This window comes from Cyclopterus lumpus, chromosome 11, assembly GCF_009769545.1.
Source record: "Cyclopterus lumpus isolate fCycLum1 chromosome 11, fCycLum1.pri, whole genome shotgun sequence".
Classification (NCBI taxonomy): domain Eukaryota; kingdom Metazoa; phylum Chordata; class Actinopteri; order Perciformes; family Cyclopteridae; genus Cyclopterus; species Cyclopterus lumpus.
Window position 1 is genome coordinate 11,357,792 of NC_046976.1, and position 23,418 is coordinate 11,381,209.

The following is a 23,418-nucleotide window of genomic DNA, read 5'->3' on the forward strand; positions in this document are numbered from 1 at the left end:
AACCGTACTTGAAGAAGCATCCATATAACACTCGTTTTTTTTTTTTTGCCACTGAAGACCAATTGGCCTTTCTACTGGGATTCAATGACCAAGAGATGCATTGTTGTTTAAATGTTTGTTGAATTGCAACGGAATTTTCCGAAGACTGCTTATCGCTGAGCAATGTTTGGCGTCTGGGATCCTTTGAAATTATAAAAATGAAATATTCCTACTAGTCAATGGATACATTAGATAAACATGTTTTGTGTTTTGTAAATAATGTTTGTTTTAAGGGACCAAAGTGGGACAGTGCTATTGTAAGCACCTTTTAAACTACTGATAATGCAGAAGGGATGGTGATGATAATGATTATTTTGATATGAAGAAGAGGGTGACTGAAATGGGATGGATGTTACAATAAAAGCTATTTGGATGATTGAGAGAATAAAAAAAAAAAACTAACCACAGATGCAGTGTCATTCTCATTGTTTCTATCTCAGCTCAGTAATGCGACAGCAACATCTTTTATCTTGTCTGCTGGTGCAGCAAAAGAAAAGTTAATTACCGGCTCCTTTTCATTGTGTGGACAACATGAAACAGATGTGTCCATTTTCTAAAGACTGACATCTACTGAAACTCTGCCACAGCCTCCCAGTGCGAATTCCACTCCAGAGAGATTTCAGTGTTCAGTCATTTGGCACCACCTAGTGGTAGAAAAGTAATGACATGACTACTGAAGGCAGCGCATATAGAGTCCTTTCACTAACTTTAGAGTCATGGTCAGGAGGGGAGTTCAAACTGGTGATGGTGGAAACCAGTGAGACCAAATGGTGTAAGATTACAGTCATGTTTTAGTTGCATATTATCCACATTACTTTCTGTCCATGGGTTCAGGTAATGATAAAGTCACTGTAAGCAACAATGTACTGTGCATTAAACTTACGGGACGTTTATTCTGCCCTTGATTATTTAGAGGACCTATTGTTTGTTATATTCACAGATGCACAGATCTGCATTCATGCTATAAATAGCACAGTAACTGACTGCATTCTCTTGATGCTGCCGCAGCTTTCCTCGTGTGAGCTGCTGCATTAAGTTAATCTTCTCCATCTCCTTCACGTGATTCCTCCAGCTCTGTGGTTTCTCTAACATGGAATCTGGGAAAAACTTTTGGCTCCATCTATCTGACTAAGAGAGGATCATACCTAACCCAAAGGTGCATAAGGAGCTTGCCATTGTTTCATTTCCACGTTAATATGTTTGCACCAAATATCTGTTGCATGGAAAATGTTTTCCATCATCTGGTCCTGAATGAAAACGCCCTCATGCATCAACATTAATAATGTGTCTCTGAAAGACGCGACAGGCCCAGTCTACCGTGATATATTACAACACTCCGGATGACTTGTGGCCTTCCCGTGTCTCTTTGTAGTTTTCACAATATGAGTACTCGATCAAACAGTATGCCACTCAAATGACCTTCTCCCCTTGAACGATATGGTCTTAATTATTGACTATTTACATTTGCTCAACCAAACATTTTGTGTCGGATTTCATCTTTGGTGTCAAGAGTTTTGATATCAGTTTCATGAGCGACAACTGGAACATCAACTCAAGGTAAATAAAAGATGTACGTGCCGCTGGCAACTTTCAACTTTATGAAGTTAGAGGAGCTGATGTATTTACTTTCCCGTTCTACTGTTTTGCATTAAAAATAAAAGGGCGTTGCAATCCGAGGACCAAAATAAAATTGACAAGACCTTTCATTTTTATTTTTGTATTATATGCCTCTAATGTCATCATCCATTCAACATGTAAATAAATGACGTATTATTTGCCTCCAGTCTGCGTGTCAATCTCTTTTTTCGTGGCTGCAAAACCAGGTCGTAATTGCCTCATTTTGCTCTGCTTTGCAGAATTTTACTTTGACATTCCTTAACCGGAAGCGCCGTTGCGAGCACCACTCACTTGATTTTTCTTTTACGGTTATTCAAGTTCAAGGAGCGCGAGGCGTTACGGTTTGGTTTTACTAGAGTTTGTATATAGAGAGGAGTTGGACACTCGTCACGACGTTGAGGACAAGTGGAAATGTGTCTTTGTTTAATTGTAACATTGAATGTCCTCAATGAAAACTAATACATCGTTTTAGACGTCACCTGGATTTGTTCCCAGTGGGAGCCCGCAGGTTAGGCAGCTAATCCCATGGGATAACTAGTTGGTTTAATCCGAGTTAGTTAACCCCTTCACATTTCTCCAGCACACGAGTCGAGGAGGGGGAGGAGTGTCCTACTCCCAACGTCCGTCAGCAGAAAAACTTCAAGGTTTCCGCTCAACAAGTCACCAAAACTCTCGGCCTGGTCGATGGACACCTCTCCAAGACCGCAAGGATGACTTAACTTCACTTAAAGTGCACGTTCATCGCGTCTCAAGGAATGCGCACTTTACTTGAAGTCGTCAACGGAAACGTGGCGAGGCTGCTGAAATAAAAAGAAGCGGTCACGTCACTCGGGCAGTAACGTTAGGTGTCAGCGGAGTGCAGCTCCTCGGGGCATGAACGTGCGCACCGAGGAAGGAAGGAAGGACGCGACACGATGGCACAGTGCGGAAGAAGGAATCGACCTAAATTGCTTTTGTTCATCTTTGGCGTCACTCTAGTGGGATACCTGATCTTTTTCCGACACAACTCGGGGGGACGTGAACGCGACGAATCGACGAGAGGCCCCCGCAGAGCGAGAGGTGAGCAACGAGGAGCTGAAGAAACCCGTCTACGAGAGGCCCCCCTTCGATGCGCATGCCCTGGGGGAAATGGGGAGAGCCGTCAAACTAAATCTGGACCAAGAGGAGAGAAGAAAGAGCAGGAAAGCATCAATAAACATCAGATCAACACTTATGTCAGTGATAAATTGTCGTTACACCGGAAGCTGCCAGAGAGATGGAACCCGCTGTAAGTTTAATATCCAAAACAAACACTATTAACACACTACTGGAGTTCAAGAGGAATCTCTTGCACTGTGAAACAGCTAAACAATCCAGTTCCCTAACTGCTAGTATAGTTCTTTAATGAGTATTTGTTGTTGGGGGAATAACTCGCCTTATCTAAATGGTTTTTTTGTGTTCATTTCTTTTATTGAGTATATTTACTTTAGCAACCAAGCTTGAGCTCCACGCCACTGTGTTTGATCAGAATCAAACTTGCATCATCCTCTTCAATCTGCCCACTGACGTGCACGTTCTCCCGACATCGCAGTTGCAGAGAGCTGAGGTACGACTACCGGTCGCTGCCCACGACCTCCGTGGTCATCGCCTTCTACAACGAGGCCTGGTCCACCCTGCTGAGGACGGTGCACAGTGTGCTGGAGACGTCGCCCGACATCCTGCTGAAAGAGTTGGTGCTGGTGGACGACTACAGCGATAGAGGTACACAAGCACAGACTGATGGAGGGGGACAGAGACAGACAGACTGATGGACAGGCAGAGGGGTCTTTGGGCTGGCAGGTTGATTCATTGACAGTCAGAGAGGACAGAACGGTTGTCAGGGGGACACACAAGGAAGCACACAGACAGAACTGGTTTGTCAGATGGTGAGCGGGGACGAAGACAGAGTGACGATGGCAATAAGGAGTGTCAAACAGTGACACAAGGACTGGTGACAGGTGTTGCGTCTAAGATGTAGATAAAGGGACATTTTATTTGCATCGAGGGAGATGAACACAGATCTCGATGTCACATGTCTGGACAATTTGTTATTTTCCATATACAGATCCAAAAATCTCTTTCAAAAATTATTTGATAATAATTCCGAACAGTTTACATGTAAATTGCACGGATGGTAAATTGGATGTGTGGTAAATAGTTTCAAGCACAGTGCTACTAATCAGACTCATCTGTGCAAATGACCTAAAGAGGAATTGTGAAAGACGTGTTCTAATCTGAAGTGATTCATTGTTTGGTCTTGTGTACTCAGACTAATTTGTAAGGAGCTGAGCCATCAGAGGGAGTGGTTTTAAAACGCTTTGGCTCACGACCAATCGAGTGAAGCAATGCTTGCCTCTCCTTCTGCCCTTGTGATGCTCCTGCTTCAGACTGTTTCACTTGAGGAGGAGGAGGAGATGTAGAGGCCGAACATTATGCACAGTCACATTTTGAGAGATATAGATTTGTACATGTGTTTGTATCCTATTCCTATCCCATAAATCAACATACAAACTCAAGTCATCAAGGAGTGATCAATACAGCATAAGTGAAGTGCTGTTATTTTAGTGACAAGACATGAATGATCTGAAAGTAGTTATTGTGTATCGAACGTACATTTCTATAAAAGGAAAGGTCAGAGAAAAAGTAAATACAAACTCAACAAAGAAAAATTCACCCGAGATAATAAGAAAATATGTTTACATGTCAATGAGAATAAGAAAAGAATCAGTCAGTAAGTACTAGTTAGTACTCTACAATTGGACTCCCCAGTGTTGAGTCCTCTTCTATGCTGTGCTCTGCTGGGGGGAGGCATTACTCCGGATGATAAAAACAGGATCAATAAGATGATCAAAAAGGCTGGCTCAGTGATTGGCCTTCTTCCCCCGGACTCACTAGAGGTCACTATACAAAAGAGGACAAGGGCCATGTTAAAAACAATCATTTCTTTTGAAGGCCATCCACTACACCGTGTTTTTAATGGACTCAGAAGTTCATGCAGTGAGCGACTCAGGACGCCTCAGTGTTCTACTGAACGACTCAGAAGGTCCTTTGTTCTGCCAGCAGTTCGGTTTTTTAATGAACACCTTTAGGTGTTTTTAGATTTAGACTTAGCATCTTTCTGATGGTCATATTTTATGGGGTGTCTTCTGGTTTTGTTTGTTCCTTGTAGTGTGTTACTTGTCTGTTGTGCTCTGTGGATTGTGTCTATTGTTGTCTGTATGAATGTTTGGTGGCAAATGAGTTTCCCCACTGGGGATTAATAAAGTTTTCTAATCTAATTTAATCTGAGTACGATCCTTGTGATGCCAAATACATTGGGAGGTAAAGGTTTTCAATTTGTTTAGTTGTGTGAAAATTAACTTGATTAATTACAACAAAGAAACATTTTAAAGCTTTCTGGCACTCACTTAAATTAATTAAAAAATAAATATTTGAAGAATGTTAATATCAAGAAAAACTCTAAAACACTATTTACCTTTTTCTTAATCAGCTTTACCAGCTGACAGCAGATTGTAATTGTTGTGGTCTACTTGTTGATCTTGAGAAACAAAACAAAAATGCCCTCAATACAAACACGCACACACACACACACACACACACACACACACACACACACACACACACACACACACACACACACACACACACCTGCCTTTTAATTTTTTGGTACTTGATTTCCTGAAGCTCATCTGAAGGAGCCACTGGAGAGGTACATCTCAGGTTTGAGGAAGGTGCATCTGATCCGGGCCACCAAGAGGGAGGGGTTGGTGCGGGCACGGTTGCTAGGGGCGTCTATTACCACGGGTGAGGTGCTGACCTTCCTGGACTGTCACTGCGAGTGTCATGAGGGCTGGTTAGAGCCCCTGCTCCACAGGTTAGAAACACAATGTACTCATCCTCTTTACTATTTTGTCAACGGTGAGGTTTGAAAGACTGTCTTTTAGCACAACTGCAGTTTTACGAAATCTCCACCAGCCAGCTGAAGGGGAGCCGTCAACTGCTTTTCTCTCATTTCTTCTCCAGGATCAAGGAGGAGCCGTCGGCTGTGGTGTGTCCCGTTATCGACGTGATCGACTGGAACACCTTCCAGTATTTAGGGAACTCTGGTGAACCCCAGATTGGGGGGTTTGATTGGCGGTTGGTCTTTACCTGGCACTCTGTCCCAGAGTATGAACAGAAACGCCGTCACTCGCCCGTTGATGTCATCAGGTGGGTCTGCGGGACCTGTTGAGACAACAATCACATCTGAACACTTTTTAAAGATAACTTAACAGAATAGGCTCTAAATCAATAGTTGTACCCCGACTGCCAGCTGGTATTAAAGTATTAACGTTGGTATATTACTTGTCTCATCCAGATGATTCATAATTCATAAAATGCAGGGGAATTATCGTTTGACGTGTTTTTTCTCCTCAGGTCTCCTACTATGGCAGGTGGTCTGTTTGCTGTGAGCAAGAACTACTTCCATTACCTGGGGACATACGACACGGGGATGGAGGTGTGGGGAGGAGAGAACCTGGAATTCTCCTTCAGGGTAAGAAAGTGTGCGTGTGTGTGTGTGTGTGTGTGCGCGCATGTGTGTGTGTGTGTTACATGTACACATTCTGCATGTGAAAAGCCCTAGCTTGAAGCAAAATAGGCATATATTGACATGAAAAATGCACATTTTAGCACCACAATAAATGGCATCCAGATCTGGTTTACATTTACCGAGAACTGCATCACGTGACGACTCCTCATTCTCTGTGAAAACCATCCTGAAAGAATTATAACTTAATAACCAGTGAAAACTAGCCAAATATTCTAATATTTAAATTGCAATTTCCCAAAGGGAATGAGCCAAATATATATATATATATATATATATATATATATATATATATATATATATATATATATATATATAACAACAAAACTGCTTTTCTGTTTCTAAGTTCCTCAACAACAAGGCTGTGCTTTGTGTTGAGTGATTGAATCACAGCTGAGAGTCTAACCAAATTCTCGTGGTGATGGTGGTGGTGATGTTGTTGATGTCTCTTAGATTTGGCAGTGTGGGGGCAGCCTGGAGATCCACCCGTGCTCCCATGTGGGTCATTTGTTCCCTAAAAAGGCCCCTTACTCGCGGAGCAAAGCTCTGGCAAACAGTGTGAGAGCTGCTGAGGTCTGGATGGATGAGTACAAAGAGATCTACTACCATCGAAACCCCCACGCACGACTGGTGAGTCTGCACATGTACATGTATGGTGCATGTATTTGGTAGCATTAGCTCATATACAACAAATTATTTAAGCAAGCGTTGCAAATTACTGTATTCCACCATTGTACACACTCGCAGTTCCACGCCTGCTCAAATTAACACGTCTTCACAAACTACACACACAAGCACACACAGACACACACACACACACACACACACACACACACTGCATTCCCGCTGTGGTGTAAAAGCTTCCCTGATTAAGTGACACTTGGGATACATGAGCGGCAGACGCCCAAGGTGACAGGGCTGTGAGGGCGTTCCGGTGTGTGATTACCACCTTTCCGTGCCACTCGGTGCCAGCGGGTGTCACCCACCTGTCCTTGACGGGTTGAGAGCAGTGCCCTTCTTTGGTGTGTGTGTGTGTGAGGGTGGGGGGGCAGTGTAGTTAAGAGGAGAAGCTCTCTAAACACAGATCAGGTGGCACTCATCTCCCTGAGAGGAGGTAGCCCTGCCAACCTTGCTGTGGCTCGGCGAACCCAATACACCAGAGCCTCCAAACAAACACTGCCGCTCCCAGTAGATAGTAGCATGCTCATTCATACAATGCAATATGTTATATTAAACAAGGTTTCAAAAGGTTGTTCCTCTGGCATTTGCAGTAGTTTTATGAATTCCAGATACTCAGGGGATGATTTAATCCCTGTTGTAAATTTGAATAGTAATTTCTCAAAATATTCTTTGCATATTCCTACTTAATCTCTTAAACAGACGCAACACACACCCTTCAGGATCCATAGACTTCCTCTGCTAAAGTTTAACTCCGGCAGCAATATGTTTATTTGTGTAAATTAGTGCTTCAGGTCTGTTAGGACTACATTGGTTGGTTCTAACCCCACAATCTAGGTAATTTGAGTCAGTCTCAGCATATATTGATGGCTTATTTTAATATTTCAAGTCAGTTAATGAGTCACCTGTCAGTCCATGTGAGTTCTTGTTTTAACCTCTTGGTTAATAAATAATACACATGTGTGAAATCTAAAATATACAAGATTCAAGAAGCAACAGCGTATTAGTTTCAGGGATGACTCGAACAAAAGAGTGACACTGTAAGCATGTATCTATTGTTCCCCTAGTGTCTCCCCTGATTGGCCTCTTGTGTAAATCAGATTAGCTTGTAGTTGCTACTTAAGTTTCTTCAGTGTCCTCTTACTGATCCATAAACTGGATAATCATCGGACTGCTAAACACTCTTACGTTGTCTCGCACCCGCCCTTTGCTGTGTTCTCTGATGGTCCTTACTGGTCCTTCCCATTACGGTAACAACGAACTCTCTCCTTCGGGAATCGGTCTCTGAGCTAATAAATTGATAAAGTGCCAATTAAAGCGGTGTTTGGTTAAAGCAGCAACATCCATCATCCTGCGCTGCTTCCTCCAGCAGGGAAGGTCTCACCCGCAAGTGAGTTGAGACTGTATTCTTCTCTGCATTGTGAATCACACGTCTTGACCACCGTTGGTGTGTGGGTGTAACTGTGTAAATATGTATGCACAAAGGCATTTGCATAAGCACACATCCTATGCCTAAGCTGACTTGAACATACAGATGCACGTTGGTTCTCTTGCTCTGGTTTGATTGGTCTCCCTTCAAAACTTGCTATTTCACCCAGTGGCGGGGCTTACAGGAGACATCCTGCTTAATTGTAACTTCCAACTTCCAAAAGGAGTTTTTAATTTTTTGTGATCATACATGATGTGATCCAATTTTGCTCCCCATCCTGCTGGCAGCGCTGCAACCGTGACAAGACTACCCTGCAGATTTTCAAATGACTTTTACCTTAAATTGACCATCATAATAATGAAAATATTATATATAGTGGCATTTAGATAGACTACATTACAACCAAATGTCCTTAGTATTCTGATATCAAAGTAGTATCTTGCATCAATAGATGCTCAGCCCAAATGGGCTTATAAGGCAGACCATCAATTTCCATGTACATAAGTTTATATGCCCTTGTATATACAAATATACAAATTATAGGAAAACATGAACAGCATATTCTGTATGCCTTTATACTTGACTTACATGAACTAAACGTATATACTCATATTGTATGTGTGTGTCATTCAGCTAATTTGCCTAATTTCTCAAGCTTTAGAAATAAAACTGAAGCCCATAAATTGCCACTCAGTTCTCATTTTCAGCAAACGAAAGTTCAGGATTTGTATCCTTCATTCTTCCAAACGGACGCTGCAATGCTATGTCCTGCAAAGCCACACCCACTCCGGGTGAAATGCAGAGTTCAGGGAGACCCCTGTTAGACCAGAATGAAGGAGTGGTTTTCTTTTTGTTATCAGGGATGTAATCGTGTCGAGTGAAGGAACAACTATACATATTGTGTACCAGCTGGGCCTCTGACACTGACTGCGTCAGGAGCACACACTCTTAAGGTCTTTATTTGAACGTAAGATGCCACTGAGTGATAGTTATTGTCATTTTATATCCATGTAACAGCAGTTCTGTTTGACCTACTATAGTTAAGGATCTCGGGTTATGATGGCAGAAAGATGCAGCTAATATAATGTGGTGGTCTTTGTTTCTAGGAGGCCTTTGGAGACGTGTCCGAGCGAAAGAAGCTTAGAGAGAAGCTGGGCTGTAAGAGCTTCAGGTGGTATCTGGATAATATTTACCCCGATATTCACGTCCCAGAGGATCGGCCAGGCATGTTTGGAATGGTGAGGACACATCACTGATCGTCAGGTTTTACCTAGAGTATGAGTTTAACCATTCTCCCCAGTTTGATTGAATTGAATCCAGCTGAGCAGTGCAGTTGAGAGGCAAATAATAAACGTGTGATATTTACAATACGATTAACTGTGGCATGGATTTCCTCACCCACATATGTGCTTCTGTCATCAATATTGTATCAGTATCTCAAAAGATTTATTGACGTGACTTTTTGCTCATTATAGCTGAAGAACCGGGGCAAGACCAGCTACTGCTTTGACTACAACCCTACAGATGAAAACAAGGTGGTGGGCCAAAGGGTCATACTGTACTCGTGTCATGGCATGGGTCAGAACCAGGTAATGGACTTTAGTCTTTCAGGCCAATAGCTTTCAAATGTTTCCTGATGTCTTGTGAAAAGTCACTTCCGTCTGTTTTATTGTAATGGACGTTAAAATGTCTTAATTTTAGCATTGTGAAATGTATTAGTCTTCGTTTTATGAACTAAAGATTGTTGTGTTTCCCCTCAAACACACAACGATATATGGGCGAAAAACCCAGCGTAATGTATGTTTTCTATTTACCTAAGTAAGTCATATTATTAATAGCTGCTAGACTCTCAAAGTGACACAGCCATCTTATTTCACAGTAAACCACGAGGGGTTGTAGACGTACAAGTCTGTGAATAGTGGACTAGTTTACCTATTCCAGGCTGAATGATGATATGTTGGCCTGGTTGATACAAAGGAGAGTGCTTTTGCCAACAACATTTTCCTCTGTAGTTGATGGTAGTCCAGGAAGCACTCTGAAATGTACCTTTGTTATTGCAGCAGCTCTCTGTGGACACACGGATGTCTTCTCTGTGGGAAGTGGGCTCAGCAGTGCTTGTGCTGTCTGTCTTAGTTGTGTTTCCATCGGTTGATTTGAAGTGAAAACGTGCCTCTTGAGACACATGCTTAAATCATGATCTGTCCTTTACTCTTTTTTCTTCCTCAGCAAAAAACTTTTTGTATTTCAAATGAGATTTAAAGCTTCCATTTGAAAAAGGGAGTTGAATGTTTGTTTGACGTTACGCAATTTGCATGAAAAGATTTCGAGCTCTTCCGTCCTCCCGCAGTTCTTTGAATTCTCCCCGGACGGTGAGATCCGCTACAACACGAGGGTTCCTGCTGGGTGCATTGTGGGCGACAACATCAGCAGCTACCTGAATCTCCAGCTGTGTAGAAAACCAGGACAACCTCTACCTGCAGACCAGAAGTTTGTCCTCAGAGAGGTAAGGAGGTCAATCCTTCTGTGTCCTTCTCCTCATACAAGGGCAGAGGGAAATATAATTATGTGAGGAGTTCATTTTTGTAATCAGTTCTAAAGATCTCATCATTAAGTCGGATTGTGGCAACACATGTATAATTACCTTATCAATGAGAATGCACTGTACAATCTGCAGAATGTGTTCCTTTCAAATTCATACAATAATGATAACTGGATTGACGCTAAGAGAATTGAATTGAATCCCGACGCCCTAATCTAATTCATGCTACAGTCAAAGTCATGCCAAGTACAGAGCTGAGCTACTCCACAGTTGATGAGCAACAGTAAGGCTGATATTATAACTATAAACTGTAAATGACGGAGCACTAGCAAGCTGGCTACTCACCACACACTGCCGCAAGTTGCTTAACACAGTCTAGTCCAACCGCACTCATGTCAGTGGCTAAACTGCACTATGGGCAGAATATCTGTTCCAACAGGAAGCTTTGGTCTTAAAACAGTGAAGACGACGAATCACGGTGTAAAACTGATAGAGTATATTATACTCTAGATATGTATTGTATAGCCCTAATAGCTACTTTTTTAACCCTCTACCTGACTGTTTTCAGGATGGGAGCCTGCACCACACGTTGAGCCAGAAGTGTGTTCAGGCGGTGGAGAAGACGGACAACGGGGTACCAGCCCCCTCACTCCAACCCTGCTCTGACAGCCTCCTCCAGAAGTGGTTCTTTGTGGAGAGAATGTAACGCTATCGAACGAGAATATCTTTTTCATTCAGGGCTGATATCCCGAGGAGGGATATGGGTGGATTTTGATATGTTTACCGTACCCTGAAAGAAAGGGGAAGCTTCCATGCTCTCTTCCAAAATTCGACATTTGCACATGTTTGTGCTAGCTGGATATAATGAACCAATAGGAAATGATGTATGAAATCTGCTTTCTGAAGAAATTTGAGAATATATATATATATGGGAATATTTTTTCTTGGATGCTGTTGCTGGGAGACAGGAGCCTACTGAATATGTATTGTTTTGTAATCATGGAGAATCATTGAGAACCTGCACATTCTGACATTTTTCTTGTGTGACAGTTAGCCACTCCGGCACTGGTACGATCTCTGAGATCAGTTTAGCTCATTTGCTTTATGCAAACGCTGAAACGTGTGGACATCTGTCTAAATGCGTTAGCACATTGTGAAGCATTTTTAAAAAAAATTGCGTCTTCGCCTGCAGAGGGTGCCAACACTCCTCTCTGCAAGTTTCTATCTTTCACTGTGTTCTCTATTTGTTGAGAGAAAGTGGGACAAATCTTCAGGTATTTTGTTCAGAACCTTTTTAGGCCTTTTGATTGCTTTGTACTCTTGCATACCAGTGGCTTAGAACCAGCCTTGGATCCCGGGCATTATGCAAGCACCTAGTACCTCACCTAACTGCTGATAACAGGAGGAACTCCAGTCGGCTTCTGTTCGGCTTTGAATGTTACCTTTTTAAAGTAAAATGACATGGAATTTAATATATGTTTTACAACATAGTGTACTTGCTTATATTCTGTGCTCTTTGAATTATATATATCTTCAGCTGACTTAATCATATCATATTTTCTTGATTTACTTTATGTGTCATCAACTATGTTTATTTAACATTATGTTTTTAGATAAGAATACATTACTTACTATGTTATATTTTAAAGCTAAGATGTAGACATTTTAAGTCATAAATACCAGGAAATGTATTCTCTTAATGTTGGTAGATGCATATTGTAAGAACAAGATCCTCTTTCCCATTTTTCTTGTACACTTGAAGCCAATAGAAAGTGCCTAAATGTTAAAAAAAGCATAAGAGTATCCTTCTATTTTAAGATTTCCCTTCAGGAAGATGTTTTTGTACTGAATGTATATTTGATCACACAATGAGATAGAAAGCGAACTGTAGTGAGAGTTGTGACAAAGTGTTACAATATGTATGCTCTCCTGCTGACAAGACGGCACACTCCCCTCCTGTGGCTCGTACTGATTCGTGCTCGCCACCTCTTTTTCCATCGGTCAGAATCGGAACTATAGATCCGTCTGTTGTTGTGGTCACTTGTGAGGCGGCCCGAGGGAAACACAATCGAGGAGGAGACAGTTGTTTGTGTCTCCAGAGTGCTGGGGATTTCCAGATGGCGTCTGGATGGATTTTCTGTTCCTCTCTCAATTCTTTATCGCCCCCTTCTCCCTCTCGGTGTCAGAGGGGTGCAGCGGCGGACTTATCTTTTGGACTTGCGCCACCCACATCCACCTCAGATGAGCACTTGTTTCTTGTGCGCCTATGGTTTGATTTATGAATGGAAGTCATCAAGAGTACCGTTTTTGGCAGCATGGGCCGATAGTGGAGGAGACTGAATGAAGCAATTTGTGACCTCTTTCTAACCATTAACCTTAACAGGCTGTTGGCCGGTTGGTCTCAAAGGAGCTTTGCTAGAGGACGATCGTACTGAAGTAGATTTTTGGCTATTGATTCAGAATGTATACTGGCAGTAAGATGAATGGGAGAATCCGAATTCCTTCATCTGCCGAATATAATGAATGAAATGTGCAGGAAAATGGTAACATCTGTGCATATGAACTCACATAGGAGAAGCCTAAAGCTTCTTAAAAAAAAAAATTCTAAGCATATTGGATAATGGATGTCATTTGTGGGGTTAAAGTTCTCGGTAATCCATAAAGGTTTTTGCTATGCGTGGTTCATAGTTGTGCAGACAAAGCTTGCTGAAGATTATCGTGTGCTACATAGAAGGGGAGGGGGAGGGGGGGGGGGAGGGGGGGGGGGCGGGGGGGCATGTGATGGCCGATGAAGCTTGAGCTTGGTCACCACATGCCACAGAGAAGTTGTTCTTCAGGTCTTCATGGGCCCAGGCAGTCCTGCACACTGCCATGGAGTTTCCCTGCTATGATGTAGGACTTCAATGAGTGTCGACCATGAGAGATAAGATTCAATATGAACGGGTGAAATTGCCCTTTTAATACAGTGTTCATGCATTTTGCAAATTGCAACGCTTAGAGATGAAAAAGCTGTCACTTCCTATCGGTTTGTCTGTGACTGAAGTATACATATGATATCCTGCTATTAAAAGAGTTATTTATTGTCCCAGTGGCCATCTGTTATGCAGACACGTCCTTCATAGTAAAATTATGCTGCAGTTATATTGTATGCTAATTTGATAAGGTGCATGCAGCGGTAATACAATTGATATTCACCAGTCGAGGATCATATCTCTCTGGCAGGTCATCAGAAGCTGATCAACCAGACCCATGTTGTAAACAGTTGTGATATTTAATGGAGCACTTCAACCTGTCAAGTGGCCGATTGTCACCTAATCCCAACGGACCGTGCTGCCGCTTTACGATAGCATGGACTTGTCTTCTGCTTCTCACGGCAAACAATTCCCAATGGAGACATTTCAGTTCAGTGGTGAACATGCACAGATACCAATGCTGGAATTTAACACCGTGTCTGGTGTATTAATGCTGTAAGTAATTCTAGTGGCCTTATATTGAAGGATTAATACAATTTTTTTTGTATTTGTTGGATCACTCAATGGACCAAATCTGATGTCAATGTACCCGTTTAATTGTAAACACAAATGTAATGTTGGCTTTTTGTATTTACCTGTTCTCGCTTGTTATATCTCTTGATTTTAATATTTGTTTGTGTCTCTAAAATGTGTAAAATCATTGGCCGGCTTTTATATATGAAAAACTATCCTGAAAATACTTTTGCTCTCCCTGTACTCCTTTGTATATCCATTAAAGTGTGACTCACCAGCATCCCCAATGAGAAAACACAGGCTATCAACCACATTTAACTGTGATGGAGACCTGAATCAAGATGCTTGGAGGGTAATGAGAAGAAATAGAAAGGGGGGGGGGGGGCTTTCCAACCATATCTGATTGGTTTGATCACCAGCTGCTGAGTGAGGTGGTGAAACGTCGAGCCCTGTTTCCCCTGGTGTTGATGCTCCGGCCTGCAGTCGCTCTCAAATACTCATTGATGCTCTGCTGTTTCTTTCATATGATCACATGTGTGTCTGCCATGTCTCTGACACCGGCATGGTGAATGGTTAATTTAAGCTTTTTTCTTTTTAGGATGGCAAAAAATACCAAAGAAATAGTTTTTTTTTCATCATTTCAGGAGAGAGGTAAAAGTGCGTCATTCCACACTGCTGGAAAAAATAGCATTAAACATTAGTACACGGCATGAGACGAGCTGGTTTCTCTCCCGCGCAAGCTGACATGCTCTGATGGAGAACTTGCCAGAAATCTTCACATTCTGACAAATGCGGCCTAGACGCCACTCGGCTGCTTCCCAGGAAAATGAGAAGCATTGATGCTGCTGTCTCTAGAGCCGTCTCATCCTAATCTTCTGGGTGCTCTCCCTGGGAGATATGCAATGCTAAATAGCACTATAAAATATCCTGAAATTCAACTAATGCGCCCACGGAAAACGCTGCAAGTCGTTGCAATCTCGGCACACAGTGTGGGCCTCCTATTTGATCCTGTGGCAAACCTGCAGCACTAGTCCGCAACACTCCGCGTGTGTCTTTAATGATAATGCAAAATAAGGCTCCCCACGGTGCAAGTCTTTGGAGATGCGCAAGCTTCAGTTGTCAGGGAGCGAAAGGAACCGTAGGAAGACGCAGCACATGCACACACTCACTGACGGGAGGCCATTTCCACACTGTGTCTGTTTAGTTTATGTAATCCCCAATACCCAGAAGAGCTCAGGAGCAGTGACTGTTGGCTGCATACATTAGATGACACACTTTCAGGAGGGACTCCAGACGGCGCAGTAAACATGTGAGGCCTAGATACAGAGATAGCATTGCATTTCTGATGCACCGCGGCTGCCTGGCATCAGATTAGGTGGATCATGTAGTGAATAAAGCAGCAAGTCACTCAGTCTGTGCATTATTTAAAATAACCAGAACCAACTATTCTACAGCTCATCAGTCGTATCTGAGCGATATTTGCAGTTTTCTATGCTGGATCGTGCCCTTTCAATCCTGGCATCCTTTCCAGGGTGGAAACTATAACTCTGCTCGAGTTTTTTACCACCGCAGGCATTCAGGGTGGTGAGCGCAACTGGGAAAAGACGGGCTTCATCTCGTGGATGTTGCTGTGAAGAGTGACATAGCATCAGATAAGGTTAGACATGAATTTAAGGGTTTTACGGTTTCCACGAATAACATGCATCTGTCGAGCAGCGATGTGAAAGACAAAAGTATGCATTGGAAAGAATGATTTTATACAAATGATGCATATGGATGGTTCCACAGACGTTCCTCGACTTGAAGCCTCTTTCAGCTGAAAGCCTACTTCAGTGTCGGATCGGGCGGATCCACGTCAGTGAAACAGCCGACACAGCATCAAAGGCAGCTTTTGAGTTCCTCCGGCTGCTCTTACAGTCGAGTTGGACCTCACCACAGGAACCAGGAACCTTGTCTTGGCTTTCCAGAATATGACATTACGAGAACATTTTTATTTTTCAACTTCCGCGCATGAGTGCTGTGGCTTGAGTTCAAAATATATGAACACAGCAAATGCATCGCCAGAGAGATTGATAATTTGCCAACTTTGTTATTATATTATTAAAACAAATGTTATGATCCCATTTTCAATCTGAGCAGCGTGAACACAAGTTCAGTCGAATCATTGAAACAAGTAGATGAGAATATTTGTGTTTGATTATGAAGGTGATTGTGGATAATATCTCCCCCTTTTCAATTACTGTCAGTGTCAGAGTGTAGCTATAAATGAAATGGACGGGTGCTCTGCTGCAGACGAAGGAGTCCAACAGGTTTGTTTAGTTGCCGTTCACGATTTGTTTTTCACAATCGAAACACAGATGAGAAATGTTCCGATTGCGTCAGTTTTTATTCGCGCTGGTAATGATGTTTGGTTTGTTCATCACTTTGGTCTGGACTGAAATATGTCACCGACTAGTTGGTGGATTGCCATGAAATTGAATAACGATATCCACGATGCCCAGAGATTAAATTCTAATTACTTTCCCTGTACCGGCAGCTCAAACTGTCACTTAACCCGGCGTTATCCTAACATCTAATACCTACATTGTGGGAGCAAAAATGATGCCATAACTTTTTTATTGACCTATTATGGGTTTGATACTGTTTTTTGACTAAATCCCTGCCAAACTAGACATATCAGCCTCAGCCGTACGTTGTGTTTATTAGTAGTTAGCACACGTTAGCATGCTAATTTACCATGGTGGACGTGCTGAACATCCAACCTGCTACACGACTTATTGTTTGACAGTTTCTCAACAAATTTAATTTCAAACTTCAAATAATTCAAGGACAATTAGTTCAGGAGCATCAAAAATCAGTTTGAGATGTAACTTGCTCTTTCATACAGTGAAAGATTGTTTAAATGCCCTTGAGGTTAGAGGGAAAGTTAGACAATCAATTATAAAACAAACTGGCTTTTGTGCATAACATTTTGGTTATTGTGCCTAGATGAAGCTACTGTTGTTTAAAACAATAATTCAGCTTAGTTTAGAAAATTGCTCATAACCATGTGGCCACCTTTTCTTCGTAGTGTTGGATGTGTTTGTAATCAAGGCATTTATTATTTACAGGCAAGCAGTTTCTGTTGTGATTTTCAAATTACTTGATCAACTAACAGGCAACTAACAGGCACTGAGTCTAGATGTTGTCACTAACATGACAACATCTAGACTCAGTAAATGCAGTTGCATGTGATACGTTTGACTCTCAATAGCTATACATTTTGGAGTGCATTCAAACTCTTTTTCATGATGGTTTTGCAGATGTAATACAGCAGAAAGGAATGCAGATCTTATATTATGTTGACACTGCTGATGCATATAATTATGGCAAGCATTAGCATGGTGCGCTTGAGGAGGACAGCCACAGCACATATCACACTTGTCCCACAGCGAATGGACATGGCAGAGCCGGGGAAATGTTGAGTATGTGTCATTTCTAATGTAATGTGATGACATGGATTGGGATATAAATAGGAATCTAGACAACTCTCTGTACTGTGTTTTCTTATTTTCCTCTTCACATTCTGATTTATATTTCTCTACTGCAATTCCTTCATACTGTTATGCTGGATGCAATGTTGAAACTTGTCTAAAAGCAAATCATATTCGGCCGAAATGATGTACTCTGCTAAAGAGAACACCAGAGTCACATTGATTCACACTCCGGCAGACTGTGATTTTTCACATCCTCCCCCAACATTGCCTACATTGACAGAATACCTCTTTAATGTGTTCTTACGAGATAAAATGCTTCCACAGGCGATTAACCATTCCACCCCACTCCCATTCATTTCACTTCATCAGATTACTTGATTGCTTGCTGAATGCACTGCCTCTAGCCCCAGGGAAATCTACTGTATGTATTTCCATTGGACAAAATGAGACGTGGTTGATTTGTTTTTCTTTCCACACTTGTGTTTTTAAGCCATTTGATCAGCTTTACTTCATTTCAGACAAGCGCATCTCAGGTTTTGAGATATTATTAATCATTTCCAACACATATTTTCGTATTCAGGTCTACTACGTAGCTCCTGGCTCCATCTTCATATTTAAAGTTACTGTGAGGAACTTCAAACTGGTAATAAAACGGTCCCATTATAAAACTGAAAACCTCTAAATGACCGCCATAAGTAATTGAGACCATCAGCCAAACAATTGACTATTTCTATGTAGTTATTCTTAATACATGCCAGTGGTGCTACCGGGTGGGATTCCACTCATAATCAGACAAAATCACTCACGTTCACCAGAAAGTGCTTCAGCTCAGACTCCAGTCAGGCCTCCAGCAGCAACCAGCCTGCTGATCCGGCTTTGCTGCTGCCTTCGACCTGCAGTCGGAGCCCAGGCAGGAGGAGGAGAGGCCTGAAGCAGCGTCTCCTCCTCCTGCCTGGAGCAGAGCTTCTTCTAGCTGTTGGAGGCCCAGGGAGGCACGGGAGAACCAGAACCAGGGCTGAGCGGGGCAGATCCTGTTGCAGTAAAATGACAGGTTCACTGGATTTTGGTGCTTCAGAAACACTACCACCTTTGTACAAAAGGGCCGCCATAATTAATACAAAGATAAAGTTCCTTGTGGTAGCTTTAACAGAGTGGTTTCAAGTCAGAGGAGCATGGATCATCTACTCCAGATCATTAACAACCTAGGTGAAAGGATATTGTAATCTTCAATTACATCAGAGAAATATGTTAGAAAACAATAGGATACTTCATTTTAGCTGTTCAGAAATGTCATCAGGCGCCACGGAGATCTTGGGGCCTGATGCTGTTTTCTCATCTATCTCCGAGGAGATGAAATAAGTCCCACACCATGACGTGCTGCTGATTTGAAGTGCTAAAGACATTGACATTGCTTTTCAGTGTATAATTAAATTGAATTCTGCCTTCTCTTGAGGGGCTTTTTCACTTCAGGGGGGTAGTGATGCAGGTCAAATGAACGGATCCCTTGCTGTCTGGGTGTAGTCATGTGTGAATTAAACGCTCCGTCACTTTGCAGAGGAAGTGTCGCTGTGTGGTAAGTTAATTGTGATGGTCATTCACATTTACAATTTACACATGAGCATGCATGAGCCTGTACATCAAATACAACCCTGACACACCTGCCTCCGAAGTCCCATGCTTTATTTTATGCAGCAGTAAGTTTGGGATTATCATATTCTGAGCTCATTCTGAATGAAAATATTTATTTTAAGAGATAATTTTCCTGCCACAGAATTAACTACTAGTCTATCATTGTATCTGTTGAAGCAGCAGAGGCTGTGGATAAGAAAGTGGTGAGGAAGGAAAAAAGCAGCAAGAAGCAGACCAGTTTTAAGCTCAAGCATCTGAGAACTGGCTAATGTTCTTTTAAGAGAGAGGCAGCACTTTGAGTTCTTTAACAGTCTCCAAGTCTGGGGAAACAAAACAATCCCTGCCTCTGCATAATTCATTACTATGTGATGATGATGTGCTTGGTCAGTCAGACAACCAACTGGCAATGGAAATGTAACTTAGATTGAAGCAGCATACACATATTAATCATGCAAGTCAGTGAACTGATGCTTTAACCATGTGCTGATAAAACAACATTAATCATGGGATGTCTCTCAATGTGGGTACACTGCTCAAGTTTTAAGAAAATATTAATGTAGTAGATGTTAAACAATCTAAACACAATGACCCATTCTACTTGTTTCTGAGGCTTTTCAGACAAATCTCTTGGCCGGATGGCGTTGAGCTGGGGAAGTTGACAAAAGCCAATAGATGCTCTTGAAAGCTCGAGAAAGCACCTTGGACCTTAATAATTGATTTCTTGTCATGCCGCCGTTGGGAAATGTGCTAAATGAGTTAAATGAGAAGATTGAGGGGGACAGTATCAATGTTTCCCTCTAATTCTCAGCAAGGAAGGAAATAAGTGGACCAAAATGTCAAACTAGATATAAAAAAAAAAGATATATAAAAAGAAATGAAGATATTATCAGAGATAATAGTGTTAGTATAACAAACGAGAGCGACACAGTCGTCAGGGCCCTGCATAAGGTGAGTAAACCCCGGTGATGACTGAAAGGTTACACGTTTCCCTCGGCAGCAGGGTATCCCTTTGCCACGCACCCGGTGCCAGCCTGGTTGGGCAGCAAAGCTCCAGTGAATGCCAGAGCATGGGGAGGCTCTGGAAGTGGGCCAAATCACTGACCTTTCCAGCGTGCCGATCGATAAGGCTCAACATCACAGGGATCCGGAAATCTCTCGGCAAAGAGACCAGAAGCAGAAGATTCACACTGTCAGATGATGCTTTAATTGCTTGTGGTTGCTAACCTCACTTACCCCTGCTGGGTGGATCTCAGTGGAACGATCCAGCCCCCCTGCCTCTAGGCCCTTCTTTACAGTGTGGACCCACAAGTCAGTGGGGCTAGGTCACTTAAAGTGGCATCTATATACTGTACATAAAAAACTGGGTCGCATTAGCCTTGTGTAAATACTGTAGTTACTGTGGTAGAAATCAGTTTTACAGCCTTCATTAATACTGAGGCATAACGTTCTGTTATGAAACACACATTTTCCTTGGATGCCCGTGCACTCCGATATTGATATGATACATGAAAAACATAAGCCTCCCTGGATAACAACATCTGCTAAATGCAAAAGAAATTGCACGTGTCAGCCCGCCCTTTCAGTCCAGAAAGCTAAACTGCCAGTGCTCACCAGTGCTTTGAATAATAGTGCCCCAAAGTGACATGTGAGGAATGCTCAGCGGGTAGCGGTATGGAAATGGTGCATGTAGGACTGCGCTCGCTGGTAATGAACCTGCAGACATGTGGAGGAGTGGCAGCGAGCAGGGCCAACTCCTCTCACTGCCTAACGCTGCTTTCATCACCGCGCTTTCATCAAGCTCAAGTGCCACAGCTATTAGACCTTTGTGCGATGTTGAAGGGGGAGCTGAATGTGCCAGCACGGTTGGCTAGGTTACTTCCAAACTGCTTCCCATCGCAGCTCTTTGATTAACTACTCACAATTATAATTACCCTTAAGCAATTTGATTTCTTAAACATTCTGCATGGATATACAATATGTGGTGCCTTTTAATTACTTTTGTTTTGTGTTGTACTGTATTATATACCATTTACCTTTAAAACATAAACAATCCCATTTACACATCCTTATTTTGAACCCAAATAACACGATGAGACTTAAGAAAAACACTTTTCACCCACTGTATACAATTTATACAGGTTTCTCATCTTTGGCCTTTTTAGACATTTCCATTCTCTTCCCTTTGAATGGAAAAGGTTGCTCACCACCTGTTGATGCTTGCACACACAATTCACTTGTCTTAGAGCTGTCACTCTATTTTACTCTTTGCTTCTTTCATTTTCTCTCATAATTGCGTCTTTATGCCTCTTGATTTCTGACTCTGAATGGCATGGCTATGGTACACAGTTTCTCACGGAGAATCAGAACACTTCTTCACATCCATCTCAGAATGGCAGGATCGTCCATACCGGAACAGTGTTGAGGGGTGTCAGCAGTGCGGCAGGTACAGTATGTCGTATTTTTCCCTCTCAACATGTTTCACAAAGGGAACACACACAAAATGCCAGCGAAGACATGGAAACACAAACTTTATTGAGTGGAAGCAGCCAGAGGCCGACTGTGAAGCTCTTGCCAGAGAGAAGCCGGTGAGTGAGTGGCAGGTGGCCCGGCCCCAGGGACACTTAATGAAGAGAGGCTGCCTGCCTGCTTATTGATCGGGCCACATCAGCCGATCTGGCCAGATCAGGGGGGGGTGGGCACCTGGGGCCATGTAAACACACACACACACACACATACACACACACACTGGACAGAAACCTCAACAGGTGTGTGTGTGCTTGCATTATAAGGGTAATGTTTGGAGATGTTCAGTAGAGGTGAGTCGTTAGAGTTTGTGACTCGTGAAGGCAGAGAGTACTTTGATGCATTTATACACATACAGGTCAAGATTGAATGGGTGCATATAAGCGTCAGTTTGGTACAAAACATGAAGAGACGAGACAGAAGAGACACCAGCTGTCCGCTTGTCACATTGTAACACAGCATTTCTAAGCCACTGTCCAGCAAAATCGACTCAGACACCCCCCCCTACACACACACACACACACACATACACACACGTACACACACACATACACACCACCTCTGCCATCACAGATGCTCCTTCAAGCTCATTATTTCTGAGATTGTCAACTCGTGGCTTGTTGTGCTGGTTGGGTAATACATCTTAAGCCCGGCTATCAAATATAAATAAAGCACTGACTTCCTCATCTATCTTTCATGGCTTTCATTTGTTAAGCTATCTGCCTGCAAACATATTTTGCATGTCCCCTTTCTGCTGCGAATAATTTGCTCAAGCAGCGGTCGGTCTATTATAAAACTGAACATAGCGTTCTGGTTCATGTGAATATTATTGTTGAGGGGGGATTTAGTTAAAAATATTTGTCTGAATGAGGTTTTATAATCATAATTGATATTAAAAATGTTAATTTCATGGTTTTTATGGCATCATAATTGAGACTTCATATGCAGGGCTGTGTTGGAGGGGGGGGGATTTTACTGTGTATGTGCTCGTCTTTTTCATTTATCAGCGTTGTGTGTGTGTTAGTGTGTAGGCCCATGTGCCCAATTATGTGCGCATGCACGTGTTTGTCTGTATGCATTATTATCATTTCCCATGCATAAATGAGATTGTATAAAAATACATACATTTGATATGCATTCTATATTTGAACATGTTAACACATACATCTCCTTCATTTTGACTTTCTGACAGAGAAAGATGTCCCTGTTCAAATCAATTCAATTCAGTTTATTTTGTATAGCCCAATATCACAAATTACAAATTTGCCTCAGAGGGCTTTACAATCTGTACACATACGACATCCCTGTCCCAGGACCTCACATCGAATCAGGAAAAACTCCCCAAAAAACAGAAAAAAAACTTTCACAGGGAAAAAAGGAAAGAAACCTTCAGGAGA

General features: G+C 42.3%; 1 protein-coding gene across 1 annotated transcript; it reads left to right on the plus strand.

Annotated features, from left to right (window-relative positions):
* Positions 1-1,968: 1,968 nt before the first annotated feature.
* Positions 1,969-12,454, plus strand: galnt12 (UDP-N-acetyl-alpha-D-galactosamine:polypeptide N-acetylgalactosaminyltransferase 12). Its single transcript, XM_034545392.1, is given in 12 exon segments — positions 1,969-2,660; positions 2,662-2,827; positions 2,830-2,923; positions 3,227-3,396; positions 5,359-5,548; positions 5,698-5,883; positions 6,091-6,208; positions 6,716-6,892; positions 9,476-9,607; positions 9,845-9,958; positions 10,717-10,872; positions 11,477-12,454. Coding segments are annotated over 12 exon segments (1,731 nt in total). The 5' UTR covers positions 1,969-2,570; the 3' UTR covers positions 11,615-12,454.
* Positions 12,455-23,418: the final 10,964 nt, after the last annotated feature.